At 39.5% G+C, this 21,943-nt stretch overlaps 1 protein-coding gene across 3 annotated transcripts in view; it reads right to left on the bottom strand.

Annotated features, from left to right (window-relative positions):
- lrrk2 (leucine-rich repeat kinase 2) overlaps positions 1-21,943 on the bottom strand; it is a 130,305-nt gene that overhangs the window by 59,240 nt on the left and 49,122 nt on the right. For all 3 annotated transcript variants that reach the window (XM_048554222.2, XM_048554221.2, XM_048554223.2), the window contains exons 21-26: positions 21,188-21,279; positions 16,705-16,777; positions 15,002-15,222; positions 12,884-13,128; positions 9,854-10,002; positions 2,554-2,647 (exon numbers count right to left, since the gene is read on the bottom strand). In XM_048554222.2, coding sequence (XP_048410179.1) covers positions 2,554-2,647; positions 9,854-10,002; positions 12,884-13,128; positions 15,002-15,222; positions 16,705-16,777; positions 21,188-21,279 — 874 coding nt within the window. The remainder of the gene's footprint in view (positions 1-2,553; positions 2,648-9,853; positions 10,003-12,883; positions 13,129-15,001; positions 15,223-16,704; positions 16,778-21,187; positions 21,280-21,943) is intronic.

Below are 21,943 nucleotides of genomic sequence, written 5' to 3' on the forward strand. Positions count from 1 at the left end.
TTTATGATTTACACAGTGGAGCAAATCAGCAGGATAATTTCACTAAATGCTACTTGAAATAACTAGATAAACAAGGAATTTGACACAAGCAACATTTTGAGGTTATCTAAGAGAAAGCAAATCATCTTGGGGGCCCTCTTGTGAAACAGTTGTAGTGTCCTGACCCCTGGACAGGCAGACCCAGGTTCAAATCCCTCTGCTCCAAAGGTGTGTAATAACATCTCTGAACAGATTGATTAGAAAATATCAAATAGATGGTCACATTTGAAGAGTGTAGCAGCAGTAATATTTTCAAATGCGTAACAGATCTGACTATCAGGACCAGCCAGCAATACAAAGAACGCAGCAATTCCACTTTCTTTTTAAAAAAAATCACCATTTCTGCAAGAGTGCAGCAAGTAACTCACCTCTTGATTCTCTAAGCTAGGCCGCTACAAACAAGGCACAAGTCAGGAGTATTACAGAATACTACACTTGCCTGGTTGAATACAGCTCTAATACTGAAGAAGCCTGACATATCCAAGATGCTTGATTGGCATTAAATCCACACACATTCACTCCCTCCACCACCAACGCTCAGGAACACCCGTATGTACCACCTATAAGATGCACTGCAGAAATTCAAGACTTCTGAGACAGCATCTTCCAAACCCATGATATCATTGAGAAGAACAAGGGCAGCAAATACATGGGACACCACCACCTGAAAGATCCCCTCCTTGGTGATTTGGAAATTTATTATTATTCCTTCAGTGTAGCTGGATTAAAAGTCTGGAACTGCCTCCCAAACAGCACTGTGGGTATACTTACACTAACAGACAGCAGCAGTTCAAGAAGGCATTTCACCACCACCTTCTCAAAGGCAAGTAATGATAGTCAACCAACACTGGCACAGCCAGCAATACCCAGATCATGCAGACCTTTGATTATTTGCAACGGACCTGAGGAGTGCAAGAACAGTGACCTGATGGCAAAGGGGTACCAGGTTAGAGTGCCTGGGCCAACATTGAGGCGGGAAGGACCAAAGTCCTGCTTCCATCGCTTTTTCCTCACCACACATCTTCTTCAACACCCTCCTCACCCATGAGGTCCACATCCTCCATCACCCTCCTCCAAAATCCCACTCCCACTCACTCCAAAACTCTCAACCTAATACTTTGCCAACACACCCTGAATCTCTTTTTTCTCTCACCCACCCCCAAGACACACTGTTTCTCTCTGTCTCACCCACACCCCATCTCTGTCTGTCTCTCTCTCACACGCACACACATCTCAAGTCTCTTTCTCTCTCTCTCTTCCCCAACACTTCAAACTCTCACTTTATTGCCCATTCTTCCCCTACTCTCAGTTCCTTTCTTTTACCCCCAACATCCAGCCTCTCTCTCTACCCCATTCCCCCAGATGATCCTTCTCTCTCATTGTCAAACCACTGCCAACGGGGCCCTTAGCAAGCCATTAATCCAGAAGCAGGTAAACCTCCTGTGATGCAAGGTAAACATTAGAACAAACTGTGTGGGCTATTCTTCACTTTTGGGAGGACGATGAAGGAAGTACCTCAATCAACGACAGCCAGTGACTGACTGAGGGACTTGATACTGAGAGTGCTAAGGCCCAACGAAAACATCCATATACTTGCTGCTGCCACCACAATCGCAACCCTTATTCCTGCTTCCCCCACTCCACAGACGCTGCGGTGTGAATCCCACACTTACACCAGTTTTTGTCCTCCACGATCCTGAGACTCTGGGGCAAGGACATCGAGAGCATTACAGCAACGGCTACAGCTTCTTTGTTGGTGCTGCTCCATACAAGAGCTGCAGATTTCCAAGTGGCTAACAGCTCTCTAGCCAGGAATCCTTCCCTAATGGAGGAGGTGTGAGAAAGCCCATTGGTGTCCTTCATATTTACCTGATGAGCGTATGTTTCAGCAGGACTTCCTGAAAATACGTGCCACAGGTCTCTTGCTGGCTCTCCATTAAGCAGGAGAGCCCCATGATGGCTCAGCAAGATTTCATCCAACATTTTAAACTTGTGTTTGAATAAGTCTTTCATTTTAAATTTGGCCATGTCTATCTGTTGCCATTTAGTGAAAATAATTAACAATGAGCAAAGTGTCTTGGTGAAAAATAACATATCGCTGGGAACCTAAATCAGACCACAAAGATAAAATGAAAAAAAATCTTCTTTGGAAAATTTCTCAGTTCTATTAAATTAATTTAAGACTCAGCTACAATTCTGACAAGAATTATTTCCAAGGCACAAGCAAACATAATTTAGAATCTCAGTTAGTGAAGACTATAGGGCATTTGGAGAAATTTTGAGAGAAAAATAAATGTTGCTACTTCAGAGATCAGATAGTGTTCAAAATAGAGTAATGCAATGTTGCTGCAAATTCAGGTTATATTTTGCTTGACTTAGAAACACTTGATGTGAAACATCATGTCATAAAACAGTCAACTCTCGAGGATAATATCTCCCATTCTGATGAGTGCATATATTCATTCCTGCACTCAAACAGGATATAAAGCAAAGTTGACAGACTATGGCACATACTGTTGAAGCTTGAGGACTGCTTCAGGAACTCTGTCGAACTTGTTGCTGGCCAAATCAATTGTAGTGATCTTTGACGGCAAACCTGACAATGTACCTGTTAAATGAAACAGTCAATTAGAAAACCACAGAACAAAAGTTACCGGGTTGAATTTTGTTTGTCAGTGATGCAGAATCTAAATCCAAGTCAAAAAGAAATAATAAAGCTCAACAGAGAGGAAAGCCAGATTTAAAATATTTCCAAGTCCAAATGAAGGAAAAAAAGCTAATTTTCTTACGATGCAACATTGTTGTGAACTGTTACTGAAATAATATAGTTTAAATCGAACAAATGAAAATTGTAAGATCATTGGAGAAATAGGTATATGCTGATTATGAAACATAACCACTAAATTTATTTTGACACTGTTTCACTAAACCAAAATGACCAACTATTTCTGCAAAGTCCAGGTGAAAACAGCAATGTCTTGAAGGAACATATATTTCTAATGCAGATCCTGTCCTTTATCTAATGAAAAAAAATTCTAAAATGTGAAATTTTAGACAATAACATTTGAAGTTTATTTCCTCCACAAGCCTCTTGCAAGTTGCTTTACTATAATTCACAGAAGTACTTCATAACAGGATAATTCCACAACAAATTTGCAAATGTCCATTTCCTAGTAAGTCTGGGGTAAAGTTGTCAGTTTCTGATATCCAATTCAAATTACATGTGAAGCCTTTTTAAAACATTCTTATTAGTGTCACTGACACCCAAAACACAGCTGAAGTTTTAGAGCCTCCTCATAGACCTGTAAGTGAGCATAATTAATTAAACAAACAAAAGGATAGGATGTGTGCCAACAGAGTTTAATGTTTGATGATAGTATAAGGTAGGGGTGGAGATCAGATAGACCTTAGGTTTAGGATAAAAGTTTGGTACAACATGGTGGGAAAAAGGGCCTGTACTGTGCTACAGAGTTCTATGTAAGTGGCCTGGTTTTAGTGTCTTTTTTAAAACCAGCACAAACCATCATGAAAACTCAAATTGTGCTGAACTTGAGATTTTCCAAACTTTGGCCTTGGGAATCCACAGAAAAAGCCCAAAACGCTCAACAGAAAGTTTAGGTATCCCTCAATAAGAGATTTGTTGACAGGCTAAAAATATGCCAAAGTCAGCAGAAAACCCCAGCCCCCGACCAAGACTTTATTGGTGTTTTCAAATAATATCTTCAAAAAACTTTCCCATTTGCAATAGCTGAATTTTCTATTCCCAAGAGAAGCCTGAAATACAAAAAGAAACTGTAGGAAATAAAGGCAGCAGACTGGCTTTGTTTAGCTCAGCGGTAGAACTATTGACTCTAAATCAAAGGCTTGGGGCTCAATTTTCCTGAAAATCAGCTGAGCATCAATTTTGCTAAGTTTCATGGAGTATCTCCCTCCAGGACTTCTAGCAACTTGTCCAATGCAGTACAATGCTATTGATCTCACTAAATATACACCACTCTTACCCTCAACAGTGGTGCAATGCTTGATGGCGAGTACTGCCAGCATTCATGTTGCAGGCACCATATTTAACCTCCAGTTTTGCTCGATGTCAAATGCTGCCAGCCTGGACTGAAATAGCCACCCCGGACTGAAATAGCCACCCCAGTTGGTGCACTGTCCACAGTCAATAGGAATGCGCAGCAACACTGCAAGAATGTTAATCACATCCTGCACTCCGCGAGGATAAGTTCCACCATGGCATCTCTGCTACCTCAAACTCACTCACCTTGGCACTGCACCTGCCTTACACAGAGGCTCATGGACTACCAATCACAGCATTTTATCTCAATGGCTTTCACCCACACCAGTCCCTAAAATCGTCCCGACCCCTGCACTTCCTACTTAAATCGGGATACCTTTCCGAATTGATAAAGGAACAAATTCTAGACTGACCAGAGCACTCCACTGAATTTTTACTGCTGCCAGACATGATAAACTGTTTGGCTCTTTATCTGTGTTAAAAGTCAAGGCAGAGGTGTCACTGTTCAGGTGTATGCAAACTGAGTGAATATTAGGAAAGCAAGCTGACCGTCCTGCATTTTGCTTTGTTCCAATGCATCAGATGGATGCCTGTCCTTGTGGACAAAATATCCAGGCAGCAGCACTGCAACATACAGTGTCGGTGAGCTCCAAAATGTAGCACTGCAGTGTTGAACTGCATTAAATGTGAGTCCCAAAAGTGCTAAGGGTGGTAAGACAGGTGTTTTGTTGACATCAAATGTCCATGGATGCAGGGTGCAAGCAGTCACTGTCCATGGAGTGTACCTGAGGTGTTGCGGAATGTTGGTCAACATAGAGGCTCAGAAAAGATACCAGTGAGCTGTAGCCACCAGACACCCATGCTGATGTTCATCTCAGAATTTGGTGCCATTTAGTCTCTCTCCATTGGGAAAATAGCAGCCTGCACTTGAATGAACCAAGATCAGATAATATTGGGATGCTAATGCGCTCAAATTGGGCCCTCACTGCTCACTAGTGAGCTTTTCATCCAGCCACGAAAACCTTGCTTGGAAAACTGGGATTTTTTTTCCATGATTTTGAGAATTTCATTTTCAGTGCTCACCATATTTTCATAACTGAGTTATCATTGAAAAAGTCATTTTAGGAGCTTGGAAAATTTGAGCACATGAAATGTGAGCACGTATAAGCTAATTCTTTATGTGGAACAGACTTATTGCTTCCCAGCAGAGGTTATTTTTCTTTTAGACGAGATACTAAAATCAAGTTCTAACTGACTGTTATCTCTGGTGGATCTAAAAGATCTATGACATTACTGGATGGAAAAATACTCATTCCTGTGCCCTGTTCAATATTTATTCTCTAAGCTATGTCAATAAAAACAAAACTGTCTGGTTATCATCTCATCACTGTTTAGAACATAGAATGCAGAACATAGAACTCTATAGCCCAAGATATTGTGCCGAACATTTACACTAATCCTAAGGTCTATCTAACCTCCATCCCTACCTTATACTATCATCCACATACCTATCTAATAGCCGCTTAAATGCCCCTAATGAGTCCAATTCCACTACCCTCTCCGGCAATGCACTCCATGCCCCAACCACTCTCTGAGTAAAGAACCTACCTCTGACATCTCCCCATATCTACCTCCACTCACTTTAAAACTATGCCCCCTTGTAATAGCTACCTGCACCCTCGGAAAAAGTCTTTGGTTGTCCACTCTATCTACCTCTGATCATTGTGTACAACTCTATCAAGTCACATCTCACCCTTCATCGTTCTAAAGACAAAAGCCCTAGCTCTCTCAATCTTTCCTCACAAGACCTTCCCTCCATTCCAGGCAACATCCTGGTAAATCTCCTCTGCACCTTTTCCAACGCCTCCACATCTTTTCTGTAATGAGGCAACCAGAACTGGACACAATACTTCAGATGTGGCTGAACCAGGCTTTTGTATAGCTGGAGCATAACTTCACGGCTCTTTAACTCAATCCCTCATTAATGACAGCTAACACACCATACACCTTCTTACGAACTCTATCCGCCTGGGTGGCAGCTTTCAGGGAGCTGTGGACTTGAACCCCAAGATCCCTCTGCTCCTCCACACTGCCAAGAATCTTTTCATTCACTCTGTATTCTGCTTTCAAGTTTGTCCTTCCAAAATGAATCACCTCACACTTTTCAGGGTTAACCTCCATCTGCCACTTCTCAGCCTAGCTCTGCATCTATCAATGTCCCTTTGTAACCTAGAACAGCCCACTGCACTGCCCACAACGCTACCCACCTTTGTACTGTATTTGTATCGCGAACTTACTAATCCACCCTTCCACTCCTCCATCCAAATTATTTACAAAAATCACAAATAGAAGAGGACCCAGAACAGATCCTTGTGGTACACTACCTGTAACTGAGCACCATGCTGAATATTTTCCATCCACTCCTTTGTCTTCTAAGGGTCAGCCAATTCTGACTCCAATCTGTCACATTTCCCCCTATCCCATGCCTCCTTACCTTCTGCATGAACCTACCGCAGGGAACCTTATCAAATGCCTTACTTAAATCCATGTATACTACATCCACTGCTCTACCTTCAACCATGTATTTGGTTAACTCTTCAAAGAATTCATTAAGGTTTGTGAGGCATGATCTACCCCTCTCAAATCCATGCTGACTGTCATGAATCAAACTGTGCCTTTCCAAGTGATCATAGATCCTATCTCTCAGAGCCTTTTCCAATAATTTGCCCACACTGACCTAAGACTAACTGGCCTGTAGTTTCCAGAGTTATCCCTACTCCCATTTTTGAACAAGGGAATGACATTGTCTTTCTCCTATCTTCCAACACTATACCCGTGGACAGTGAGGATGAAAAGATCATTGCCAAAGGCCCTGCGATCTCTTCCCTCACTTCCCATAGAATCTTTGGATAAATACCATCAGGCCTGGGCATTTATCTTGCTTCAAGTTCCTCAAAATTCCAAGTACATCTTCCTTACTAACATTCACCTCCTCTAGCCCACCTGCCTGTTTCACTCTGTCCTCCTCTACAAAAAGGTCCTTCTCAGTTGTGAATACTGAAAAAAAGTATTCATTAAGGACGTGTCCCATCTCTTCAGGCTCCACGCACAAATTCCCTGGATGTGAGTTTGCTCGCTGAGCTGGAAGGTTAGTTTTCAGACGTTTCATCACCATTCTAGGTAACATCATCAAAACAAATTCCCTTTACAATCCTTGATCAGCCCTACCCTTTCTCTGGTCATTCTCTTATTCCTCTTGTACATGTAAAAAGTCTTGGAGTTTTCCTTGATTCTATCTGCCAAGGTTTTCTCATGCCCCCTTATAGCTCTCCTAAGCTCTTTCTTCAGCTCTTTCCTGGTTAACTTGTATCCCTCTGAAGCATTTTCCATTCCTTGCTTTCTAAACCTTACAGAAGCACCTTTCTTCCTCTTAACCAGTAGTTTGGCCTTTCTTGAGAACCAAGGCTCCCTCACTTGACCACATCTTCCCTGCCTGCCAGGGCCAAACATAATCGAGCATATGCAGTATGCACTCCTTAAACAACCTCCACATTTCAATAGTGTTCTTCCCTGACAACATCTGTTCCCATTTTATGTTATCCAGTTCTTGCCTAACAGAATTGTAATTACCCTTCCCCCAATTATAAACCTTACCCTGCTGTTTGTATCTATCCTTTTCCATGACAATTGTAAAAGTAACAGAGTTATGATTGCTACCGCCAAAATGCTCTCCTGCTAACAGCTCTAATACTTGGCCCAGTTCATTGCCTAGCACCAAATCTATAGTGGCTGCTCCTAGTGTTGGTCTATCCACATACTGTGTCAGGAATCCTTCCTGAATGCACTGGACAAAAATCTGCTCCAGCTAAACTAATACAACCAAAATATTTTCAATCAATATTTGGAAAGTTGAAGTCACCCATGACTTCAACCCTGTGACTTCTGCACCTTTTCAGTATCTGCCACCCAATCCACTCCTCCACTTCTCTGCAACTATTAAGGGGTCTGTAAAAAAAACCCCAAAGTGACTGCTCCTTTCTTGTTCCAGACCTCAACCCAAACCGAATCTGTAGACATATCACTTTCGAACTGCCTTTCAGTAGCTGCTATACTAGCCCTAACTAGCAATGCCACTCCCCTGCCTCTTTTTCCACCCTCCCTATTTCTTAATCCTGGAACTTCCAACAACCATTCCTGTCCCTGAGTTACCCAAGTTTCTGTATTGGCCACAACATCATAGTTCCAAGTACTGACCCACGCTCTAAGTTCATCTGCCTTATTTCCGATACTTCTAGCACTGAAGTATACGCACCTCAAACCATCTCTGTCTCCAACTACACTCCATCGGCCGCATTTCCTTATTACCAACCTCACTCCCTGTTGTGACTGTTGGAAGGCAGAACACCTCATCGTCTGAATTGAAAATCCAGTTTCCCACCCCCTGCCAATCTAGTTCAAACCATCCTGTATAGCTTGAGGAAACCTCCCTCCCAGGATATTTGTGCCCTTCCGGTTCAGGTGCAACCCGTCCTTACTGTACAGGTCCCACTTTCCCTAGAATGTGCTCTAATTATCCACAAAATGGAAGCCCTCCTACACCAGCCCTGTAACCACATGTTTAGATGCATTCTCTCCATACTTCTTACCTCGTTATCACATGCACTGATAGTAATCCAGAGATAACTACCCTGTTTGTCCTGGACTTCAGCTTCTAACCTAACTGCCTGTACTTGTTTTACACATTCTCAGTCCTTTTTCTATCTAATGTCATTGGTACTGATGAGTACCATGACTGCTGGCTGCTCACCCTCTCCTTTAAGGATCTTGAAGTCACGATCCGAGACATCACGGACGCTGGCACTCAGGAGGCAACATACCATCTGTTCATCTCATTCACGTCCACAGAACCGCCTGTCTGTGCCTCTTACTATTGAATACTATTGTTTGTGGGACGCAAGTTCCTTCTATGAAACTTGTTGCTACAGAAGTTTCCAACTGTCTCTAATGAGTGATATGCCCTAGACTCTTTCGATTTGACACCATTCAGCTGGAATATTTAAACAGTTGAAACATTTTAGAATCACCTACTTCATACAGTCAGTTCACAGGGAAGATAGAAACAGTATCTCTCATCCAATCTTAATGTCCAAACTAAATCTGCAATTACAGGCTGGTACATGTGACTGCACTTTCTCTAATCTTCCGAAAATCTCAAAGTAAGGAATGTTCCACATATCATAAAAACAAAACACAACTATAGTAAAGTCTCCAGAAAAGCCACAATGCAAAATTCACAAGGACTTCAGTTGAAGTTTTTCATACAGCTTTGAACTCAAATTGTTCATCTAAGAAATCGATCTTTCAAAGTTTGTACAGATAGAGAGGAACTTTCTTATTGGTGGAAAGGTGGAGATCCAAAAGGCACAGACACAGGTTTAAAGCAATTAGCAAAACAATCATAGGTGATGTATAGAAAACATTGTTTTGTTAAGCAGTGTGAGATTATGATCTCGAAGGCACTCCCTGAAAGACTGGTGGGGTTGATAGATACAATCCTAGCTTTCAAAATAAAATTGGAATAAACATTGAATGGGAAAATAAAACTGCAGCACTACAGGAAAGAGCTAGGGAGTGGGACGAGCTAAACTGTTCAGTGAGGAAGTTGGCAGGATTCAATAATGCAAATGGCACCCTTCTGTAACTCACCAGCCTTTAATTCTATTACCTTTAGTCTATGTACACATTTACACGAAGGAAATTAATTCCCCTTTGCAATTTGTTTATGAGTATACTTACTGAGATGATTTTCTGAGACTCTGAATGTATCTAGCTTGGAGCACTGCGTCAAGAACATATCCGGAATGTTAGAGATGCAGTTTTGACTAAGATCTAGTAGATTAAGCTCAGCCAAACACAGAGATGATACAAGTGTCCTTATTTTATTTCTAAAATGGAGAGGAAATTGTATTCAAATTAAGTTTAAATAAAGTTTACAAATCTACAAAATAAAACAAAAAATTAGCTCCATATTAAATATTGAATATGGAATAAAAACCTGCAATTGACTGTTGTGAATACCCATTTGGTCGATGAATAACCTTTAGGAAAAGAATACTTTGCTTAGTCTGGCTTATGTGATTCCAGACCTACTCAATGTTAAATAATATCAGATCAATAATCTGAATTCAATTTCAAACAATTCTGGGAATTCTTAAAGAGGCACCTATGCGGAGGTGGATTAGTCCACAAATCATATAAATGTTATTTCTTCCTGAATTTACTTTCTTGATCTTCACTTCAAAATTTAGTTAAAATAAATGTAATATATGCTTTGATACTGCAGCTACATAGAATTCAGTGCCAGCTCTGACGGAGTATTCTTGTCTCACAACTTAGTTTGCAATATGCTTGCATTGACAGTAGAGGAAAACCTCTGACCTGAGTAAGAATATCAAATGTTATACAATACACAAAAAAAAGGTTTTTTATAATTTATATTATTCTTTTAGAAGGTTTTTATTTATTCATTAAAGTTAGTTTGGAGGCATGTTAGCCCTGATTTATGATGGACAAGTGGTTTGCAATGCAGAATCACGCCAACGATGTGGATTTAATTCCCAATGGTTGAGGTTAACACAGGACTCTCCTTTTCAATCTCTGGTTGCCCTCAGTTAAACCACACCAGTTGTCTCTCTAACGTCAGTGCAGCCCTACAGTCTGTAGGAGATTGATGACTTCACCTTTTTAGAATTAGATATCCTGCCAGGGCCCCCATTTATTACCAATTCCTAATGGTGTGAATTTGCTGGGTTTTAAATGGCCATTAACAGTCACTCACATTGATATACATCTGAAATCACATAGGCCAGACTAAGTCTGTAATAATGGGAACTGCAGATGCTGGAGAATCCAAGATAATAAAATGTGAGGCTGGATGAACACAGCAGGCCCAGCAGCATCTCAGGAGCACAAAAGCTGACGTTTCGGGCCTAGACCCTTCATCAGAGGCTCTGATGAAGGGTCTAGGCCCGAAACGTCAGCTTTTGTGCTCCTGAGATGCTGCTGGGCCTGCTGTGTTCATCCAGCCTCACATTTTATTATCTAAGTCAAGTCTGTAGTTTTCTTTCCCTAAAAGGGTACTAGTCAGCCAAATAGATATGCACGAAAATCAGTTGTTGGTTTTTATTCCATATTCAATAAATTGATTTTACATTCTCCAGCTATGGTAGTGGGTCTGAACTCTTGACTCTGATTCATTCCTTTTACATTTTTGCTGTATAAACGACCTGTACTCAATAATACAACAGAGACATTAGAAATTAACAAATAAAGATAATCTTAATTATGCAAATATTTCTTGATTAATGTTAGATCTTTTAACCAATAAAACATAGACCTGATTGCAACTGATTTATCAATGTACCCATCTTTCAGGTTTTCTTCAGGCAGATGGAATTTTAAATAAAGGTTGCAATTACCTTCAACATGGAATGAATTAGGAAATAACTTAAAATTAGTAGAAAATAATTAAAACATACGTCAAAATGAAAAACAATGCGAACAAATAAAAATAAAACAGAGAAACAACAGAAATGTCAAAGCTTATGGCATCAAGTCAGGCTATAATGTGGTTCATTTATTGGAAATAGTTATTCAAGCCAACATTAGAAGCATATTTCTTCCAAACTTGTTCTTTTTCAAAGACCATTCTTGGATCACAACACTTGATTGGATCATTCATCTGAATTAGGTAATTTAGGCCTGAGAAGCAAATAAAAGACTTGCTTGCCAGAGGTGATCAATTCATCAATCGTCTGCTGCATCATTAAAAGAGCCTATAAAACTATGAAAACTAACACTTTTCACTTAAGCATCAGGTAACAGATGGATCTAAAATACAGGCTCAGCTCAGGAAGTACAGAGCTAATACAAATTACACTGATGGGTGAATGTAAAGATTTTGCTTTTTAAGAATTTAAGTGTGAGAGATGATCATTTTCTCACATTCTGAAACAAACTTTGCTCAAATGCTTAGAAAAATCTGTAGAACTTGTTAACAGCTTCCAAAAAGCTGACAACCAAGCTACCTCATTCAACTGATAAACGTCTATGACTGAAACCATAGCTTTATGGCAATTATTTTGCACGACTTTATGTTTTAGGATTGTTAATAATGCTTTGGGCTTTCCACAACTCAGTTCGTTGTCTGTCAAAAGCAAAATCCATTGATCTTATTCATGACATGGTGAATTAGTTTCTGTGCTTGCAGTGGGACATTGCACCATATCTTAGCAATGACAGCATGTAGTCAATGGAGACTATACTGTCAATAGCTTATTGAACTCCATTCATTACGTACATATGGCACTTATCTTTTTTTTAAACCAGTGTACATCCGAAAGAACTTACTTGAGCAAATTGTTGAGGAGTTTATACCAATCCCTGGCTCTTTATTAAACTCTACATTTGCTTCCCATTGCCAACCATACTGTCATCAACACATCCCCATTAACTCACTTTCCTAGTCATCACCTGGGAAGCAAAATAGTTGCTAAGCATTTTATTTACATTATTAAGAACATGATGGGGTCTAACACCAATGTTGACAGAACTTCACAGAGTGCAACCTTCAGCACAACATCACGCTTATGACACACTTCCACTCTTTTAGTGGATTCCACAGCCACTTTCAAGTTATACCAAGTATACATTTTGCTTTCACTTGCAATCATATTGTTAGTGCCAAATAGAACTTATGATGCTTAAGTATCTAACAATTCAATTGACAATAACCACAGTATGATTTAGAAGAGTCTAAAAGCTTACCCTTTAATTAATAGTTCTTGTAAATTTTCAGTGGCTTTATCAAGAGAATCTGGAAAAGTTGAGAGTTGATTTTGTGACAAATTCAATTTTTTCAGGGTTGGGCATGTGGAGTTTAAGGTTAGAGAATGGCCAATGTTGTTCCTGGAGATATCAAGGGACATAATGGACTGCATTTCCAGTACACATGATGGAAAAGAGGTGAACTTGTTATTGCTCATGTCCAAATCTGTCAGACACTTGAGAATCTGAGGGTAAAAATATAACAGCCTCACAACAGAGAAATAATAAATCCTTCATCAAATCATAAATCCTAATTTGTTTTCGCCATTAGATTGCACATTTAAATCGGTGTCAGCATTTTGTACATTAACAAATGTGCTGATTAAATATTGACTTGACAAGTATGCTAAATCTGTTTCATGTTGTCAATACTATGCCACTTCCTAAACAAATCTGTTGCTTTCTTTAAGGAATTCTATAACCCAGCTGTTCAGCAAAATATAACACAACACTGGCATAGGATTTGCTAAACAAGACTGCACAACATCCGAGATAACAAAGTGTGGAGCTGGATGAACACAACAGGCCAAGCAGCATCTCAGGAGCACAAAAGCTGATGTTTCGGGCCTAGAAAGGGTCTAAGCCTGAAATGTCAGCTTTTGTGCTCCTAAGATGCTGCTTGGCGTGCTGTGTTCATCCAGCTCCACACTTTGTTATCTCGGATTCTCCAGCATCTGCAGTTCCCATTATCTCTATTGCATAATATCCACTGTTTTTGGTGCAGATAGTGTAGAGAGTTTATGCAGTCAACTAATTCAAACTATTATAGCAGGGGGCCAAAGTCAAGTATACTATAGGTTACTGCATGCCCAATTGTGAGGCAAGTAAAAGTCAGTCTGCATACTTCAGGACAGTACTCCTAAAAGGGGAGTTCACTGAAACAGGCACTGGAAAGCATTCTATAACTGACTGTAAAAGTAAAACCCCTCACACCCAAAACTGCACCAGCACCCTCACACACTTCTCAATATGCCATACATCTTATTTTTCCCAGTTACCTTTCCTTTCCTCTCGCAGAAGACATTGCACAAACCCAGGCAGTAACATCTTACTATCAGGCTGAGGGAACAGGTAAGATAAACAATACTCTTCTGGAGAAATGCTTGCTATAATGAGACCGTGGTCAAGCCATGGGGCCGAAGAGGACAGAATTTGCATGGAGACAGTGCGATACCAATGTAGCACACAGTGTCTCACAGAGCTGTGATGCTATTTTTACCAGAGTAGATTAGTAGCTGACACAGTGTAACACACTTGTGGATCCAAGAATGATGCAGCGTTTAATCGGTTTTGATTGCCACTAAGACTGCAGTCTGAATGTAGCAGATGAAGCCTTCACCACTGCCATTATAGGAGTGAATGCATACAGGATGTCACACTAATCCAGTAATGTGTTCTCCAACTTATTACTGGCATACCTGAGGCATCACCCAAGGGATAGTGGTAGGAATTTTACTATCACAGCAAGTCAGTTGAGACTGATCATGAACTAATCTGAAAGTGCTTGATGATCTTCTAAATATTGTTAACGAGGGTCATTCCTGCTGTTTCAGACATATTTAGTGATGCAAGGCTGATAGAGGGCATTAACTGGAGCAAGGAGTGCTGATATGGCAGTGCTGGCATGAAATTGAAATTATAGGATAACTGATCTCATGATCTGTCTACTCTGCATACTTCCAACAGATGCTCTTTAGATGTCAATGCTTTCATCAAAAGCATCCAATACCATTAGCACAAAGTGTGTGCATGCTGTAAATGCTATTTTAGGAGCAAAATAGCAGTGGTGGGCCTGAGAAAAGGGAAGCTACGAATCAGGCTTGGTGTCATTCTTTTACTTTAATCATATAATGTTATTAAGACTACTATTTAATATTCATATCAAATTCTACTCAGATATTCCAGGTTTTACAATAGAGATTGATAGAATGCACATCTCCATCCTTCATTTCTCTTCTGGCTTTTTGCATGTTACATGGGTCATCAAAATAAACATAATCTTCATTGATTAAAATTGTCCGAAACAACAGAATGTACTATTAAAAAATTAGTTCTTACAGAACACAAATGTTGTGAGAAACTTGTTAAGGTATTTTGACTTAAATCCATCTTTTGTAGTTGTTCAAGGTGTGGAGCAATACAACATGTGTGATTGATGGAGTTTAGGTGCTCCAAGTCATTTGCAGAAAGATCCAAGGACCAGATGAACTCTGTCTCAGTAGCATGCTGCAACCAGTGGTCATTCCCACTTCCAAAAGAAGATCTTTTTGATGCACAATCTGGTATAAAACATACATAAACTTACAAATGTTGCACCATTTACTTTCATTACATTTGGATTTAGATTTTATTGTCACATGTACTCAAGTATAGTGTACAAGAGTATAGTGAAAAGTGAATCATGTCATCACACATGGCCCCATCTTACTTTACAAAGTACCTAGATACAAAATCTTAGTTACACAGACAGAGAAATAAAACAAATACGTTAAAAAATTTAGTACTATAGTTCTTAGCATAAAAGTAGAAAAATAAAGAAATTTAGGAGTTTCTCATGAATTTTCTGATAAGACTGAAACACAAGAAAAAATACATATAGTTCTGAAGCCCCAAGCAACTCCACTTATTTTTATGAAACATACACAGTCACTTTAAATTAACGTACTTCTATAGACACTAAACTTCCTCTCTCTTACAAATCCATGTCAACCTGAGCAGATTATTTTTTGCACTAGTAAAACTATAATATGTTCAGGAAAAGCTAATTGATCTTCCAAATGCAAATAATCTGCAAGGGCAAGAGAAGAGAATAAAATCATAAACTATTCCTCATTTCACTTGACTCACTGTACTTTTCAAAGAATGAGCAGTTGCAGGTACTTTCAAAATAAGTTGTCATAGATAGATTGGAGGGATTCAGAGATGAGTTGAAAGAATTATCCCAGGAATAAATGTTCCAAATTAAAAAAGATGATCAAGGTTTTCAAATCATGAGGAAAGTGCATTATATAAAATGTATCTATGCTTTGCAACTGAATATTTTTCTTTATTTATTAACAGGATGAAAGCGTTGCTGGCTAAGCAGCATTTATTGCCAATCCCTAGGGAAGTTGAGAGTCAACTGCATTCCTGTGGGTCTGGAATCACATGAAGGTCAGAGCAGATAAGAATGGAAGTTTCCATTCCTAAAGGGCATCAGTGAACCAGATGGGTTTTTCTGACAATTGACAATAGATTCATCATCATCATTAGATTCTGAATTCTTCATATTTTTTATTGAATTCAAATTCCACTATTTGCCATGATTCGAACCCAGGTGCCCAGAATGTTATGTGGGTCTCTGGATCAATAATCTGGCAAGAATACCACTAGGCCGTCGCCTTCTCAACTCAGAGCACCAAATCAGAGGATAAGGTCAAATTTTAAAATGGTGCCAAACTTGTGGGAGGGCAGCTGCTATTACTCACGTATACATAAATTACATCACAATAATTACTTGAGTAGGTGGAAATAGCAGGGGCTCATAGAGAAAAGGGCAAATCAAGGGAAACATCTTTCTCAAAAAAAGAATCAAATATTTGGATTGTATCTCTGGTAAAGGCAATGGGAGCAAAATTGTTGGAATAACTTATAGAACAGTTTACACAGCAATACTGATAATGAAGACAATGGGTTCTTCCAAAATAATGAATTTGATATCTGCTAATTTGGAATGGCTTCATACAGTGTAAATCAAAGATCAGATTTGTAATTTTCATTACCTGGTTTATGAATTATATGAGAAATAGATCTTTGTCTTGGGTTAACTGCAGGCTCAACATCATCCAGTGAACTCTGTCAGTAAAGTAAATTGGTTTAACATAACGGATCAGAAACATTTGCATGAATATAAGTTAAACTGTAAATATGAATATATTATAATCATCACACAATCATTTTTGTTCTGTTCAGAACTTCTACAGCTCAGAGTTCTACTGCCCAGAAGTTACATTTTCTTATGTAACAACTTTCACTGGTCATCGAAGGTAATGTGTTATAAATATGTCCATTTTATAGACACTGTTGCTGTATTATACATATTCTGTAATTTGGAACATTGGAGAAAGTAAAAAAATAATTAAAATCGTATCAGAGCTGAGGGGATATGCTATTCAGGAAAGGTTGAGAAAACTGAGAAGGCCAAGATTATGAAGATTATGAAAGGGTTCTTTTCTAGTTCATTCATGGGATGAGGGCATTGCTGACTAGGCAGCATTTATTGCCCATCCCTAATCGCAAGAGGGCAATCAAGAGTCAACCACATTGTTGTGGGTCTGGAATCGCATGTAGACCAAACCAGGTACGAATGGCAGTTTCCTTCTCTAAAAGGACATTAGTGAATCAAATGGGGCTTTCCAACAATTGACAATGGATTCACAGTCATCATTGGATTTTTAATTCACGATATTTATTGAATTCAAATTCCACATTGTGCTGTGGTGGGATTTGAACTCGGTTCCCAAAACATTATCTGGGTCTCTGGATTAAGCAGTCCAGCAATAATACCACCAGGCCATTGCCTCCACACACCCATCACCCCACCCCAAAGGGACACGTGGACACAGAGAAGATGTTTTCATCAGTGAGAAATATCAAATCTAGAGGCCATAAATATAAAGAATTATGATCAATAAGTTCAATATTGAATTCAGGAGAAATTTCTTCACTGGAAGTCAAGTCAGTCACTTTGATGCCTTTAGGGCAGAACCAGATAAGTACATGAAAGAAAGGAAGAAAATGATACACCAGTAGATTTAAATGAAAAGAGGTGGAAAGAAAATAGATAATTGGACCAAATAGTCTTTTTCTGTGCTTTATACTCTACAGAACTATGGTTCCACCAAAAATATATTATGTATTATGTCAAAATGTAAGTGCAAGAATTATAATGCAACTGAAGTATGTATAACCTTCCTGCTGCATTCAAATCAAAACCTTCCCTTTCCTTCATTAAACATAGCCCAAAAATATTTGGGAATATACTCCAGAATGTCTTGGAGGGACTTTGCAAGCGGTGGTGTTTCCATATATTTGTTGCCCTTGTCCTTCTAAATGCAAGTGGCTGTGGTTTTGGAAGATGTTCTCAAAGGTTCTTTAGTGAATTTCTACAGTGCATCTTGTAGACAACACACACTGCTGTTACTGAGTCAGTGATGGAAGGAATGGATGCTTGTGGATGTGGTGCCTATAAAGCAGGCTGTTTTGTCCTGGATGGTGTCATGCTTCTTGAGTGTTACTGGAATTGCACTCATCCAGGTAAGTAAGCAGTATTCCATCACACTCCTCTCTTGTGCCTATTGATGGTGAACAGACTTTGGGGAGTCAGGAGGTGAGTTATTCAGTGTAATATTCCCAGATGCTGACTGGTTCTTGTAGCCACTGTATTCATATATTTTTGTTTTAATTCTTCTTTCATTCATTCACAGAATATGGGTGTCACTGCGTAGGCCAGCATTCATTGTCTATCCCTAATTGCTCAAAAGTCAATGGTGAGTTCAGTTGAATTACTGGTCAATGATAACTGCTATGTCAAAGCATGCAGGTTAGATTGTCTCTTACTAGAGATGATCATTGCCTGGCATTTGTGTGGTGCAAATGTTACTTGCCACTTCTCAGCCCAACCCTGGAAATTGTTTAGATCTTGTTGCATTTGAACATGGACTGCTTCAGTATCTGAGGAGTTGCAAATCGTGCTGGATATTTTGCAATCGTTGGCAAACATCCTCACTTCTGACCTTATGATGGAGGAAAATCATTGATGAAGCAGTGGAAGACAGTTGGATCTGGAACACTATCCTAAGGAACTACTGCAGAGTTGTCCTAGAGCTGAGATGACCAACCTCCAGAAACCACAACTATCTTCCTTTGTGCCAAGTATGACTCCAACCAGTGGAGAGTTTGGCCCATAATTCCCATTGATTCTAGTTTTGATGGGCTCTTCGATGCCACATTTGATTGAATGTGGCCAAGATATCAAGGGCTGTCACTCTTGTCTCATCTCTGGAATTCTGCTCTTTTGTCAATGTTTGAACCACGGTTGTAATGAGGTCAGGAGCTGAGTGGCCTTGTGGAATGAGGCATCAGTGAGTGTTATTGCTGAGCAGGCACTGTTGATAGCACTGTTAAATGACACATTCCAGCTCTACTGATGATCAAGAGTAGGCTGATGCACCAGTAATTGGTTGGATTGGCTTTGACTTGCTTCCGTGTACAGGAAATACATGGGCAATTTTCCACATTGTCAAGTAGATTACAGTTTTGTAACTGCATTGGGACAGCTTGGCTAGGATTGCAGCAAGTTCTGGAGCACAAGTATTCAGTGCTATTGCCAGAATGTTTTCAGGCCTTGTGGCTTTTGCAGTAACCAGTGCCTCCAGCCATTTGATATCATGTGGAATAAATTGAATTGACTGAAGATAGGCACCTATGATGCTGGAGACCTGGTATGAAGGAATTCTTATGAACTAGGGTTAAATAGGTTGGGATGTTCCTCATTAGAATTTATAAGGAAATGAAGTGATCTAATTGAAACATATTCCTCGGGCTTTTAAGGGGCTTTACAGGGTAACTACTGAGAGGATGCTTCCCCTTACAGGAGAGTCTAGAGCCACACAGCATAGTCTCAGAATAAAGGGACTTCACTTTAAGACTGTAACAAAGAGGAAATTCTTCTCAGACTGTTGGCAGCCAATTCCTTGTTACTGAGGGGTGTGGGGACAGAAACCTTGTATATATTTAAGGCTGATCAGGGGAATTAAGGATTTTGGGGAAACGGTAAGAAAGTAGGCACGAGGAATGTTGGATTAGCCATGATCCCACTGAATGGCAGAACGAATTCAAGGTGCTGAACAGCCTAGTCCTATTTCCTCTGGCTTAGCTGGCAGCATGTAATTACAATTGGATCTATAGCAGCACTTCTTTAACTGGCATGAAACTGCTACAATTTTAATTATTACAAGTAGAATCTTCAAATTCACCATGTAAAATTACCCATTCAAGTTATCTATGACAACACTATAAATTATGCATTGCATTAAAAACAAAACATGATTCCTACAATACTACTGTCAACTAATTTTGGAAATAAGTCAAGAAATAACCGATAGCTGTAAATTGCTCTGTGCAGAGTATTGCTGAAATGGTAAGAGTTTGGCAAGTATAAATGTATAGAGGGCCCTAGCTGCCCTTGTTGATAAGTCATGGAAGGGTAATATGCAGATACAGCAAGCTGTTAAGGCGGCTGCTGGAATGATGATCTTTATTCCAAGAGGATTTGAGTACAGGAGTAGCAAAGCCTTGTATAAAAGGTTGGTTACCACACTTGGAGTAGTGTCTGCAGTTTTGGTCTCCTTAACTCATTAAGTCAGATATCATTGCCATTCAGGGAGCATACCAAAGGTTCAGCAGTCCTGTTCCTGGGATGGCAGAAATGACCAAAGAGAGATATTGGGCAAATGATGCTCGTATTCTCTAGGGTTTTGAAGAATGAGAGGTGAACTTTGAAACCTATGAAGGGATAGAGTAGATGCAACAATATGTTTCTCTTGCTCAGTGAGTCTAAAAGCAGAAGGCACAATTTAAAAATAAGGGGAAATCACTTAAGTCCAAGATGTGGCAAAGTTTAATCAGAATTGTGAATTTTCAGGAATCTCTGCCACAAAGGGCTCTGGTGGCTCAGTCTTTGTGTTTATTTAAAGTTACTAATTGAAAGATTTATGATTTCCAGTGGCATGCAAGGTTATGAGGATGGGGTGAATAAAAAGCACTGAAGTGTTCGATCAGCCATGATCATATTAAATTGCAGAGTGGGTTTGATGGGCTAAAATGGCTTATTGTTATTACAATGTTCCTATAATGCATATCAAACTTGTCCAGATTCAATTCTTCCTCTAATTCATTTGAATTTCTGTTTCTTAAATATTAGAAATTAGTTCAAATTGTTAAAGAGTTAGATTCTTTTAATATACTTCAAATTTAAATTTTTGGTGTAGAACGTGTGCTTTCTGTTGTGGAATCTGAACTGTTTCACACTAACCAGCAATTACCAATGACCAATTAGAAAGCAAGTTTGAATCCAACGGAGAAAAGGAGAAAAGGAATAATCCAATCACTACAATTTTTTTTAAATAAAAAGAAGATATAACAGTTCAAATATTCAACAGCATTTTGCATTTAATTAATGTCTAAATCATTTAACTAACATACCAATGAACTGCAGCGCCTCAAATTAATTGTATGTTTGCTGTAATCTCCAACATGCAAGTGATTGTTTGGATTTTGAATAACAACATAACTCCCTAAAGGTTAAAGAAAAAAAAAAGTTAATGAGAAAATGGAAGTTCAGGGAAATTGCTTTGTCGCACATGATCAAAACAACTCATCTAACTACAATTTAAATATATAAGTCTCATGTCTGTCATCTGCAAGGTGTTAGAAAGGATTCTGAGGGATAGGATTTATGACCATCTGGAGGAGCATGGCTTGATCAAATACAGTCAACACGGCTTTGTGAGGGGTAGGTCATGCCTCACAAACCTTATCGAGTTTTTTGAGGATGTGACTAGAAAAGTTGATGAGGGTCGAGCTGTGGATGTGGTGAATATGGACTTCAGTAAGGCATTTGATAAGGTTCCCCATGGTAGGCTCATTCAGAAGATCAGGAGGAATGGGATACAGGGGAACTTAGCTGCTTGGATACAGAATTGGCTGGCCAACAGAAGACAGCGAGTGGTAGTAGAAGGAAAATATTCTGCCTGGAAGTCAGTGGTGAGTGGGGTTCCACAGGGCTCTGTCCTTGGGCCTCTACTGTTTGTAATTTTCATTAATGACTTGGATGAGAGGATTGAAGGATGGGTCAGCAAGTTTGCAGACGACACAAAGGTTGGAGGTGTCGTTGACAGTATAGAGGGCTGTTGTAGGCTGCAGCGGGACATTGACAGGATGCAGAGATGGGCTGAGAGG

This window comes from Stegostoma tigrinum, chromosome 25, assembly GCF_030684315.1.
Source record: "Stegostoma tigrinum isolate sSteTig4 chromosome 25, sSteTig4.hap1, whole genome shotgun sequence".
Lineage (NCBI taxonomy): Eukaryota > Metazoa > Chordata > Chondrichthyes > Orectolobiformes > Stegostomatidae > Stegostoma > Stegostoma tigrinum.